This window comes from Notamacropus eugenii, chromosome 1 (assembly GCF_028372415.1).
Source record: "Notamacropus eugenii isolate mMacEug1 chromosome 1, mMacEug1.pri_v2, whole genome shotgun sequence".
Lineage (NCBI taxonomy): Eukaryota > Metazoa > Chordata > Mammalia > Diprotodontia > Macropodidae > Notamacropus > Notamacropus eugenii.
The window spans coordinates 232,253,996-232,266,213 of record NC_092872.1 but is presented as its reverse complement, the minus strand read 5'-3'; the positions used below and the strand labels follow the sequence as shown (position 1 = coordinate 232,266,213).

Here is a 12,218-nt window from a genome sequence, read left to right as displayed (position 1 = left end):
TGCTTCATCATCACTCCTCTAAAATCAGGCCTGTTCATTACATTAATCAGAATTCTTAAGTATTTCAAGGTTGTTTTTGTTATTATATAAACTGTTCTCCAGGTTATGCTCATTTCTTTTTGCACTAGTTCATACAAATCTTCCCAGACTTTTCTACAAGCATCCCTTTCTTCATTGCTTACAATACAATACAACATTACATTAAACTTGTTTAGCCATTCCCCAATTGATAGCCATCTGGTTCTTTGCTACACAAAAAAAGAACTGCTATAAATATTTTTGTACATCGAGGTTCTTTTCCTTTTTTTTTTATCTCTTTGGGGTAAAGAACTAATGTTGCTGGGTCAAAGGAGATGTTCAATGACTTGGGGGCCATAATTCCAAACTGCTTTCTAGAGTGGCTAGACATAGTCACAATTCCACCAACAACTCATTAAGAAGGAAAAAGAAAAAGCATTTTTATATCGCCTATTATATGCCAGGCACTAAGCTAACTACTTTACTTGGGGTTCTTGCCCCAAGAGCTGGGATCTTTAAATTTATCCAACACTAAGCCCTGGTGCTCTTTTGCTTCTGTACATTGTATACCTAATCCATTGATGTAGATATGCCATAAAAAGAGAAATGGAGGTGATAATAATAGTACCTAGCTAGAGTTGCTGTGAGGATCAAATAATATCTCATTTGATCCTCACAGCAACTCTAGCTAGGTTCTATTATTATCATCTCCATTTTACAGTTGAGGAAACTGAGGCAAACAGAGATGAAGGGACTTATCCAGATCACACAACTAGTAAGTGTCTGATCTTAACTCAGATCTTCCTAACTCCAAGCCTAGCATTCTTTCCACCACACTACCAGCTGACTTATCTCATGTGTTTTTCCCATAGCTCCTCAAGTATTTGATATTTTCCTTTTTTGTCAGCCTGATGATGGAGAGGCAGAACCTGAGTTACTTTGATTTTCACTTCTCTAATAATTAGTGATTTAGAGAATTTTTAATATGGCTATTGGTAGCTTGGAATTCTTCCTCTTGAAAACTGCCTATTCAAATCCTTTGAATAGGAGAATGGCACTTATTCTTATAAATTCAACACAGTTTGATTCTTATCAGTCAAACTGGCTACAGAGATTTCCCCCCTCATACCTCCAAATTTCCTCTTCTATTCTGATTTTAGCTCATTGGCTTTCTTTGTGCAAAAATTTTTTAATTTTATGTAATTAAAATTGACCATTTTACTACCTGTGAATCTCTCTATCTTTTCTTCGCTCATGAATGTTTCTCCTATCTAATTTCTGACAGATAATTTCTTCTGTACTCCTCTAATTAGTTTATGATGTGACTCCTTACGTCCAAACCACATATGCATCTGGAGCTTGTCTTGTTATATATTGTGAAATTTTGATCTATACCCATTTTCTGCCTATTTTCCACTTTTGCCACAGTTTTTTCAAACAGTGAGTTCTTGCCCCAAGAGCTGGGATCTTTAAATTTGTCCAACACTAAGCCCTGGTGCTCTTTTGCTTCTGTATATTGTGTGCCTAATCTATTGATGTGGATATGCCATAAAAAGAGAAAAATCACAAAAAAATAAATTTAATATGAAAGACAAGGGAGCGTTACCTTTCAGGTATCTGCCTAAAAGTTCTCAAGGAAGCTGCTACTAAAAAAGGGTAACTTCCACTTTTTGTCTGTGCCTAGAACATGGTGTCCTTTCTTCCCAAACTCCAGTAATCACTCACCTGCAGATACTCCCCCAGGGTAAATAGGGACAAAACCATCACTGTGCCTGGAGGAACGCTTTGGAGAGTAGGGGATCCAATCCTGGAGCTCTGGAGTGAAGTGTTCATCAGTGGCTGGAGTGTATTTCTGTGCCTAGAAACCAGGGAAAAGAGATATTTCAATGCAGCCAGGGAATGGAAGAGTGGAGCTTTGCAAATGTCATCCTTTCCCCTTACAAAGGCAGAACGCTTTCTACATTCAGGCTCTGATCTAGGTCATAATTGCTTAACAGGCCACCTAAGCTTTACTCTTAGGGTGTCAAAGACCTGAGTTACGTGTGGTTTTCAGGACTGGAGAAAGACTTCAGAAAATAAGGTCCTAAGCCAGGGAACACTTGATGAAAGAAATGTACTGACACAACTCAACCTGATTCTTACTTGAGTGTTCCTCTTTGGGATTAAAGGTCTATGAAGAAGTAATTTGCAACAAAGGGCTATCGGTTCTCACCTGAATCCCACCCCAACTTCCTGAACTAGAAGAGGTGGCAACTGACTTTACAAAAACTGAAAAAGAAAATGGAACAGTAAAGAGACTCTTTAAAAAAAAATCCACTGGCTGTATGTGAGAGAAAGGAAGGAAGTAGGAAAGAAGAGAGAGGAGAAACAGAGGGAGAGGGAGAGAAAGGAGAAGGGGGAGGAGAAGGAGGAGGAAAAGGTGGAAGGAAAAAGAGGGGGGAGAGGAGGGAAGCAAAAAGTAAAATCATCTACCCAGCAACCAAAGTGATATTCTCTTTTTTTTTTTGGAGGGGGGAAGGCAAGGTAATTGGGGTTAAGTGACTTGCCCAAGGCTACACAGCTAGTTAGTGTGTCAGGTGTCAGGCCCAATTTGAACTCAGGTCCTCTTGACTCCAGGGCCCGTACTCTACTCACTGTGCCACCTAGCTGCTCTCCTAAGTGATATTCTCAAAGTATAAGTATGACAATGTCATTCCTCTGCTTGAGACATTCAGTATCTCTCTCTCTCTCTCTTTCTCTCTCTCTCTCTCTGACGCGCCACTAGGATGAGATATAAATCCTCTGATTTCTAAGTCTTTCACAATATGGTCTCGGTCTACCTTTTTGGCCTTGTTGCATTTTGCTCTCTTTCCTGAACTCTACCTAATTCTACTTTCCAGCTAAACCAAGCGGCTTACTGTTCTTGCATCCTGAAACACGCTATTCCCACATCTAGAATGCATTCCTTCTTCCCTCCAACTCTTAAGAGTCTGTAGCTTCCTTTGAAGTTCAGCTAAAATAAGACCTCCTATAGGAGAACTATCTTGATCCTCCAGACTCTCCTGTCCACAACTGCTACTTCTCTCCCCAGAAAATTTACTTTTATACATTTTATACTTAATTTTCTATATAAATTTTCCCCAACAGGATGTAAGCTCCCTAAGGACAGGGATCATTTCATTTTTCCCTTTGTATCCTTGGTGCCTGGCACATAGTAGGTGACAAATAAATTCTAGTTAAATTGACAGGGGAAGAAGTGGAAGGAAAAAGGGAAAGCAAAGTCAAGAAGGGAAGGGAAAAAGGGAGAGGAAAGGAACAAGCAATGGTGCAAACATATGCAACTCAGTCAGTCAATCAAGAACTGTTAGGCATCTACTATGTGGCAGAGACTGTGCTAAGTGTAAATGAGAATACAGTGTGAATTTGTTCTGAATTTTTAATCTGGTTAAAAAGACAACTGGATCAACAAATATTTTTTTTCCTTACCTCTCTACTCCTCTTGACACTCTAATATCTAATGTATATCATTACCTCTTTCACATATGGACATTTTTTAACTCCCCAATAAGATGATAAACTATAAACTGCTTGAGAATAGGAATTATGTCTCTTTCTATCGGGCCCATCAAAGGGACACAATTCATCACTTCCTTCCATTAATATACAAGGTGTCTCAAAAAACTTTCATAGCTTCCAAACAGCAAGAAGACTTTTGGGGACACCCTGTATACAATTATGATGTTCACCATCTAGCTCCTCTTTAGATTTTAAGATTCAGAGGCAGGGATTCTGTCAATCTTGGTATTGCCGCATACATCTTAGTCATTTGATGACTACAGAATTGCAATGCTCACTAAATGTTTCTGAGCCATCAGAACTCCTGTCAATTAAATAGTCGTAACCTTGTTGAGAGTTTTGGTCATCAAGCCTTAACAACACTTTTCTTGGCACCAACTAAACTGAATGACTGACAGTACACTCAACCCAGCCACTTCCCAGTCTCCTAGAAGGATAACACTGGGGCAAAAGGCCATCCTTAACATGCCAACACCACACTGAGTGTCCTTCTCCTATTTTCAAGGGAGCTGGCAACTGGTGGCAGTCAGGAAGGTGAATCGATTGATGGCTATACTTGAAGATGATGTGCTTCTTCTGGCCCCATCCTCCAATTAGAAGCCCAAATCCCACCACTGGATTCCACATCATTTAAAGGGTCTGCTTGTTCAATGGTATCCACCCTCCTCTGGTAGTCAAGTCAAACAAGTAATAGCAACCCAGAACCTGAATTCCCAGTACAGTCCTACTGAGTACTAGGATTCCTTATCTGCCACCACCCACATTCCCACCCACTCATGACCAGTTTTTACCTGAAGTGACTGGTTGGGAATGGTTACTGGGGTGAGTTTATGCCGAAGAATCGGAGCTGATTTGGGCCGGGGTCGCTTCAGATCTGAATCGTCCCCTCTCTGGAAATTGCCATCTTCTTCACAGGGCTTCCTTCCAGGCAAGAGGGCACAGTCCCCTTCCTCTTCCCGGTAGTAGTGCCCAGGAATCCGACCCCTGCCCTTGTGAGGTGGGGAGTCTTGTTTGAGCCCCAGAGGGGCTGGTGCAGAGGGATGGCTGGCTGGTGGGCTGGTGGAAGGAGAGCTGGGGACCAGCGTGGTCTCTGAACCAGAGCTATCCTGTGGTCTATGTTTGAACTTAATGGAGTCACTCCTCTTGGGAGGGGTAGGAGGAGTTGGAGGTCCTTCTGCCTTGGAAGTCTGGGGAGAGTGAGCAGGTGCAGGGCCTGGGGAGAGGTAATCAACTTTGGGAGGTGTCTGGGGACATTTAAAGGTGTCCGGGTCAAAGATTGACTTCCTCTGCTTTGGTTTTTTGTAGACAGAGAATTTCTCTGTCTCTGCTGAAGAGGCATTGACCATAACCTTGGGCCAGGTCCCCCCACTATGTTTCATCCCTGACCCTGCCTCTTCCAATGTGGATCCCACCAGGACACAGTCCCCAATGATAGTATCAAAGGGAGGCAACATTCTCCGACTGCCCAAATTCACCAGTCCATACCCACGCTCCCCATAGGGATCCGAGCTAAAGGAGCTGAGACTGTGTTCAGAAGCACTGTGGCAACTCCGATGAGAGTCAATGACTTGCAAGGGTCCTCGGGGGAAGGGCTTGTGCTCACAGAAGGAGCCCCCACTGCTCCCTGGGGTACTCGGATCCTTCTTGTCCTCTAGGCTTTCCAAATGGAAAATGTCCGTCTGCGTGGAGCTATTGTGCTGCGTCAGGTTCCGCTTATTCTGAGCCTGGACCTCAGACCCATGGAGCCTACAGTTCAACACTTTCTCCGAATCCTTAAGATTCTCAAAAATATTCTGACCACTCCAAGAAGAGCTCTGAGGGAACACCTAAGAGGCCCCAAAGGCAAGGAGGAAAGAAAACATTCAGATAACAGGGTGACCAGGACCATCATTCAGCTCAACAGCTTTGGCAAAGAAAGCCAGAGCAATAATGATATTTGACATTAATACAGCACACTGAGACTTACAAAGCACCATGCCAACATTATCACAGGACTCAGACCTTCTTACCCCACAGAGACAAATTAATAACTATTTATTTACACAATGGCAACAGAAAAAAAAATCCCGTCCCTGTTGTTGTGAACATCTCCAAAAAGCCATTCCAATTTTTTGTTTTAATTTTTTTGGAGACTGGGTTTTCCTATCTCAACCAAGCTGGAAGTACCGTACGTTAGTCATTCATGGGCCCAAATCCACTGCTGACCAGCACAGAAGCTTTGGCAACTCTGTCTCCAACCCAGGCCAATCGAGCCCTCCTGAGGTAGACTGTCACGAAGCATTATTTTGACACAACCCAGAACTCTCAAAGTCAATCAATACCCCAACCTCAGTTTCCCCAATAGCAGGAGCTACAGGTATTCATAATCACACCTAGGTCTTTAATCCACACACACACACACACACACACACACACACACACACACAAATATTCTCTCTCTCTCACACACACACACATTTTCTCTCTCTCTCTCTCATACATACACACACACACACCACACACACACACAGACACACACACACACACACACACACACACACACACACACAGAGGCATCCCCTGTAACAAAGAATCAAAAAGAATATTGCAACAACAAAGACCTAGAAACAAAGTAAACACGCATGGATGGGGGAATACCTAAACAAATTGTGAAGCATAAGTGTCATAGAATATTACTGTGTTGCAAGAAATGATAAATGTGATGACTGCAGAGAACCATGGGAAGACATACAGAAGCAAAGTAACAGCAGAGGAACCAGGAAAGCAAAGCTTCACAACTGACCTCAACAATACAAACATAATGAACAAGAGCCATCCAACCTGAAGGCTGTGAAATAATAATGCCCAGTCCTAGATTTGCTACATTCCTTCAAAGAGTGCTATGAGAACAGAGCACTAGATATAACATCAGATTTGTTTTCCATATTCTTGTTAATTTACTTGTTTTTCTCTTATTCTTTCTTATGATTATAGGATCATGGACCTAGATCTCAAATGCCATTGTTATAAGAAATGGCATAGGTAAGGGATGAGGGTGAAGAAGGGGACTGAAGATAGAAAATACTGACCATTTTAAAAAATACATAGGATTAAAAAAACCTAACCCACACATCAGTCAAATCTGACAGTATATGCAAGTATCCATACCCACAATACCCTACCTCTGCAAAGGATAGGGAGGTGCATTTTCTCTTCAATTTAATTTACAAAGTTATTGAATATCAACATGCAAAGCCCTGGACTAGACACTCAGAAAACAAAGATAAAAAATAGCACAGTCCCTACTCCTAAATACCTTACAGACTAGTGGGGGAGAAGGGGAAGAATACAAAAAAAATATAGGTAAACATACCAGGTACAGTGGGATGGGGAAAAAAAGAGAGACAGAGACAAGGTATCAAGAACACTTTATCCTGGGGGGATCAACAAAGGCTTTACCGAGAAAGGGACTCTTAAGGTGGACTGGGGTAGAGAGGAGACAGGAGGAAGCATGCATTCCAGGAATGGGGGACAGTCTGTACAAATGCATCAAGGCTCAGGAGAGGGCAAAGAAGGAGATGGCAGGTTGGCTAAACTGTATGAAGCTGGAAAGAAAGGCTGAATACAGACTGGGAAGATACTGAAATGCCAAAATAAGAAGTAAAAGGGAAAAGCTGAAGATTTTTTGAGCAGGGGTGACATCATCAGACCTGTGGATTAGAAAGATGACTAGGAAATGATTAAAATATTCCAAAGGAGAAGTAACAAGGTCCCAAACTAGGAAGATAAACTCAAGAAATGTTTGCTGAATGACTAATAGGGAAATGTTTTACATGACTGAACATATAAAATCTATATCAAATTGCTTACCATCTTAGGAAGTAGGGAGGTGAGGGAGAGTGGAACTCAAAATATTTTTCTTAATGAATGTTAAAATTTGTCTTTATATGTAATTGAAAAAAAATTAAACACTATTTTAAAAAATAAATGTTTGTTGAATGAATGAGAGAAGACATATGAAAGAGATTTTAAAAAGCAGTAATACTAGTAGATACCTGCAAAGTGAAGTTCAATCCCTATTGGTTACTCACAAGAGTAACCTTTTGCCTGAGTCCATACACCCAGAAGAGAAGCCTGCATGTATAGCTCTTTACCTTCATTAGTGAGAGAGTCAGGGAATCCCGGCAGTTCCGGAGTAAGGATTCACATTCAGTCAGAGACTTGTTATCTAGTGCAATGCCATTAATCTGGGAGGGAAGGAGAAATGAGACAGGATTGGCCACCAGAGAATACTTTGAAATGCCTTAAACTGACCTGAAGCAAGCAGAGAGCTATTAAGTCATTCAATTAAACCAGTTGGTATGAAGGTATCCTCCATCCTGTTTTAGATTGGAAGCAGTCCAAGGGCACTCTCTTGGTACAGCACCATGGACAGTTCCCAAGGAACACAGGGCAGAAGGATAGAAAAAGCCCCACCAGTGAGACTTATATGTAGGACTTTTATATAGGTAGATGACTTATATACAGGCAGGATGACTAATATATAGGTAGACAGGACTCATATTTATGGTTACAGCCATACTATTCCCTCCCAGAAAAGGTAACACAGCTGAGTCCTCCGTAATTAGGAAACCAAGAATTCTATCCACACATGGGGCAAGTCGGTTCTAAATTTCATGTCCTTGGTAGCTTATTCTCACAGAGATAAGCTGTTTTAATCCTTACTTTTTTATATGTGAGGGGTTAGCAGAGAACAATAAGTATATTCAAGTTGCATGGGTTCCCTGTGATTGGGTTGTTTTTCCTTTCCCAGATGTAATTACATTGTCCATTTCTGGCAGACACCCTCTTGGGCTTTCTCCATGTGACTTACAGCAATAATCCTGTCTCCCACTGTAAGGGATCCTTCTTTAGCAGCGGGGCTTCCAGGAACAACAGCCGCAGCAAACACACCGTTCTCCAGGCTGATGCCACTCTCTGGAATCCACAGAATATAACTAAAATGCACAGAGTCCTCAAGTCCATGGCCTATTCTTAGCCCTTGTCCAACATCCCACCCCCCTCCACTAACTTGTCCTTGTTTGATTTTCTTAAAAGGGAAAAGGGATATTCAAAAGAGAAAATAAGCATGATTTAGGCACCCCAAACATCAATTTAGCCAAGTTAAATACAACATAACCAAGGCCTGAGGTGTTGAGTGAAAATTTCAGGTAACTGAAGTTTATGACTTCTGGCAGTGGCCTTTTTAAAATTATTTTAAGATTATAAAATATAATGACTAGAAGGAACAAGGACAGGGACAGAGACTGGGACTATTGTTCAACTGGTACTAGGAACTCCTGGGTGAGAAAATTACCTCTACTCATACAGGTGGCCACCTTCACTGATTCAGCCTTAAGAGTGTTGAGGGCATTGAGAGGTTTGAGTGACTTACCCAAGGTCACTACAATCTCTGAAACTGTTCTTCCTGACTCCAAGACCAGCTCTCTATCCACCCATGTCTCTCAGTAGATAGAAAACTTTCCAAAATACATTACTGACTCCCAGTTTTCATAAACCGATGGAACTCCCAAACAGCAATGTCCCTGTAACTTACAGTCTTAGAAAATTACTTGGGACACTGAGAAGTTAAGAGACCCACTTGCCCAAAGTCACATGCACATTATCAAAAATAGCCTTTCCTATAAATTTAGCCTTTTCTCAAATGCTCTGAAGACAATAGGCACTTACTTCAATTCTTCAACTATTAGGCACCCACTATATATGCAAGACATTGTGCTCAGTATCATAATAAGGTTCAACTCAATTTTCATGAATAAGTAAGTGAATTAATTAGGGCCATAATTATAAATATCAACTATCAAACACTCCACTGTCATAAAATGATGCCTTCAGGGCTACTGAGCAGTATATACGGTTGTTTACCCCTATACCAAATGGCCCAAATTGTTTTATACTTGGTGTCTCTAAGGTTTCCTCCTCCTCCTTCCTTTTAACTATCTCTTATCAATGGTTCAGACACTGGAAATCCCATCCACCTAAGTCATCCACTTCTAAGTCTGCTATCCTAAAATGGGAAATTAAGTGTAAATTTACAAGCAAGCCTAAGACTTTCTCTGGCCCAAAGGCACAGAACAAATAAAGTATATGAACTTGTGTGAGTTACTCTTTGCAGAGTCCTTTTTACTGACCATTAGGACTGAAGCCAAACTTCAATAGAAGATTAATTCTATCAGCTCCTGCCTACCTGCCGCAAGCCTTTCTGACTTGGCTTCCCTAATGTCTGCCCTCTAGACCTATATGGGTTCATACTCACTTTCCTAGCTTTTTCTGTCTCTTATCTAGTTTATTCCTGCCTTTTCTGAATCCCTACACTTTATTGTTAAAGTTTTTCAGTCTCTTCCTTTCAATCTCTTTTCTGCCTCCTGGCAAGAACTGAAAACTGACTTTGCCCTGAGGACACCACATCCTTTGCCTTCCTCTCCAATGAGGATGACTCCTTCTCTCAGTTCCTGAGCTTTCCCCACACTACAAAGAGCCAGGAAAAGGAGTCAACATTCACCTTGGCAGGCCCAAGTTGAAAGAGATGCCTGAGTCCCTTCTGATTCTGTGAGACCTAGGATCAATGTTCTCTTCTGCCATTTCCACTATCACTCAAAAACCTCGATTCCATCAACATTTTTGCCATTCTCTTTCCTAACCCTTACCCCCTACATTATACTCACCTCCTACCTTCCTCAGTGGATACCAGCACCTGAATTTCTTTCTTTCAATCCTATCATAAATCTTTGGTTACTTGATGACCTTCCTAGGACCACCCTGGCCATTCCAATTTAGCCATCCAGAGATGGAAAATCTCCAACTGTGACCATAAACTCCTCCCCTCCTCCCACCTTGCTCCAAGAAACTCACTCCTTCTCCATCTGTTCACTGTCTCCATCTTAATTTCCAGTTCCCAAATCATCATTTCTTCATTTCATTGCTTCTGTGGTAGTTTTATTTTCCTCCCTCCACAGTCTTAAGCTTTTGGTAGGCAATTCAACCCAGCCATCTCTTTGAGCCTTAAACATCTCACTTCTTTACCTCCCCTCCCCTCTGCCACCACCACTGCTTCTACACTGTGAATCCCCAACCCTATGTAACCCCTACCACATACATCTAACTTCTCTCTTCCAACTCAAGGTGCTAAGATCAGCTGAATGAAGAAAGTCATACAGAGGAGCTGACTGGGTCTGCTACAAATTAATGCTCTCTAACTACTATGTTCGTAAGTGAACAGGTATCCTTTTAGTTCAATTCTACCCTAACTACTCTCCCTCTCAATCAATTAGCAAGGACTGATTAAGTGTTTACTGTGTGCCAGGCAGTGAGCAAGGCTCTGGGAATACCAAACTTCGCTCCCCTCTTAGTTGTGCTTCTGTCCCCCTGCAGCGACCTTCACCCTCCCACACACCCCTAATCCCACTCTTTGACTCCCTTATATATCCTCTTCCCCCATCAGAACATAAGCTCCTCAATGGCACAAATTGTCTTTTTTTTTTTGTATTTGCATCTCCAGCACTTTAATACAGCACCTGGCATTCACTAAAGGATTGCTGTCTGCCTGTCTGTTGAATTAAACTGCCAAATGATTAAGTTTACTCATGTATAAATCCCAAGAGCCTGCCTGCAATAAAGTGGAGGGTTACTGGGCAACCCTTACTTCCCCCCCAAAAAATTAAAAATCTTATTCCTTAACTGGAAGCATGAGGCAGAAATAATGTGCCAACTCTGTTTACTGGTCTGTAAATGAATGTTAGAAACTCACCAAGTGAAACAACTCTCTTAAGTGTCTTACCTTCAACAAGTCACTTAAAGATAAAATGACAAGAGTTTGGACTAATCCAGAGGTTCTCAATTTTTTGGTGAATTTTAATGGGCAAGCCAATGGACTCCTCAGAATAATGTTTTTTATATGCATAAAATGAAATGCATAAAATTAGAAAGGGATCAATTATACTGAAAACACCTTTTAAAAATATTTTAATTAAAAAACAGAAAATAAACAAGGTCACAGAACTCAACATCTACACTAGACAGTCTCTATGTCATATTCTAGTTGTAACAGTCAATGGTTCTATGCTCTCAATAAGTCAAGTAGGTCTTAGTGTATGTAAAGAGCCCTCTCATGTCTCCAATATAATGTGTCAGCCCCAGTATCCTGTGTCTTCTAAAGCCCCTATCCTGTTACCTTTGTGTCCAGCCAGGTTAATGTGGAGTGGTGTGATCACTTTCCCTCCCAGGGACTTCCTTCTCCGGACCACCATGTTAATGACCCCTCCACCACTGAGAACAGCCTTGACCACCTGCTTCTTGTCCTTGTTGGTAAGGTCCACATCATTGATTCTGAGCAGCCAATCATTCACTCTGGCAAGGAGCAACATCAAATCATCACCAATTGAGGCCTGTGAAGCAGATCTCCCTGTGCCCCCAGTGGAGGGACCTTTTTAGGAGTTCCATCATCACCACCCCTCCAGCCCCATTCAGGCAAATTACATCCTCTGTGAAAGAGGTATACATCACCTAAGTACTCTCATGTGAACAATGCCATCCTGTTCTCTACTAGAAAAGAAACAGCCAGACACTAGGCCCATCAAGTGTCTGCCAGAAAACTGGGCAGAAGCAGT

General features: G+C 41.7%; 1 protein-coding gene across 4 annotated transcripts in view; it reads right to left on the bottom strand.

Moving 5' to 3' along the window:
• Nucleotides 1-12,218, bottom strand: part of DLG5 (discs large MAGUK scaffold protein 5) — a 151,359-nt gene that overhangs the window by 27,978 nt on the left and 111,163 nt on the right. For all 4 annotated transcript variants that reach the window (XM_072628068.1, XM_072628070.1, XM_072628069.1 and 1 more), the window contains 5 exons: nt 11,783-11,958; nt 8,426-8,529; nt 7,707-7,799; nt 4,365-5,399; nt 1,744-1,876 (listed from right to left, as the gene is read on the bottom strand). In XM_072628068.1, coding sequence (XP_072484169.1) covers nt 1,744-1,876; nt 4,365-5,399; nt 7,707-7,799; nt 8,426-8,529; nt 11,783-11,958 — 1,541 coding nt within the window. The remainder of the gene's footprint in view (nt 1-1,743; nt 1,877-4,364; nt 5,400-7,706; nt 7,800-8,425; nt 8,530-11,782; nt 11,959-12,218) is intronic.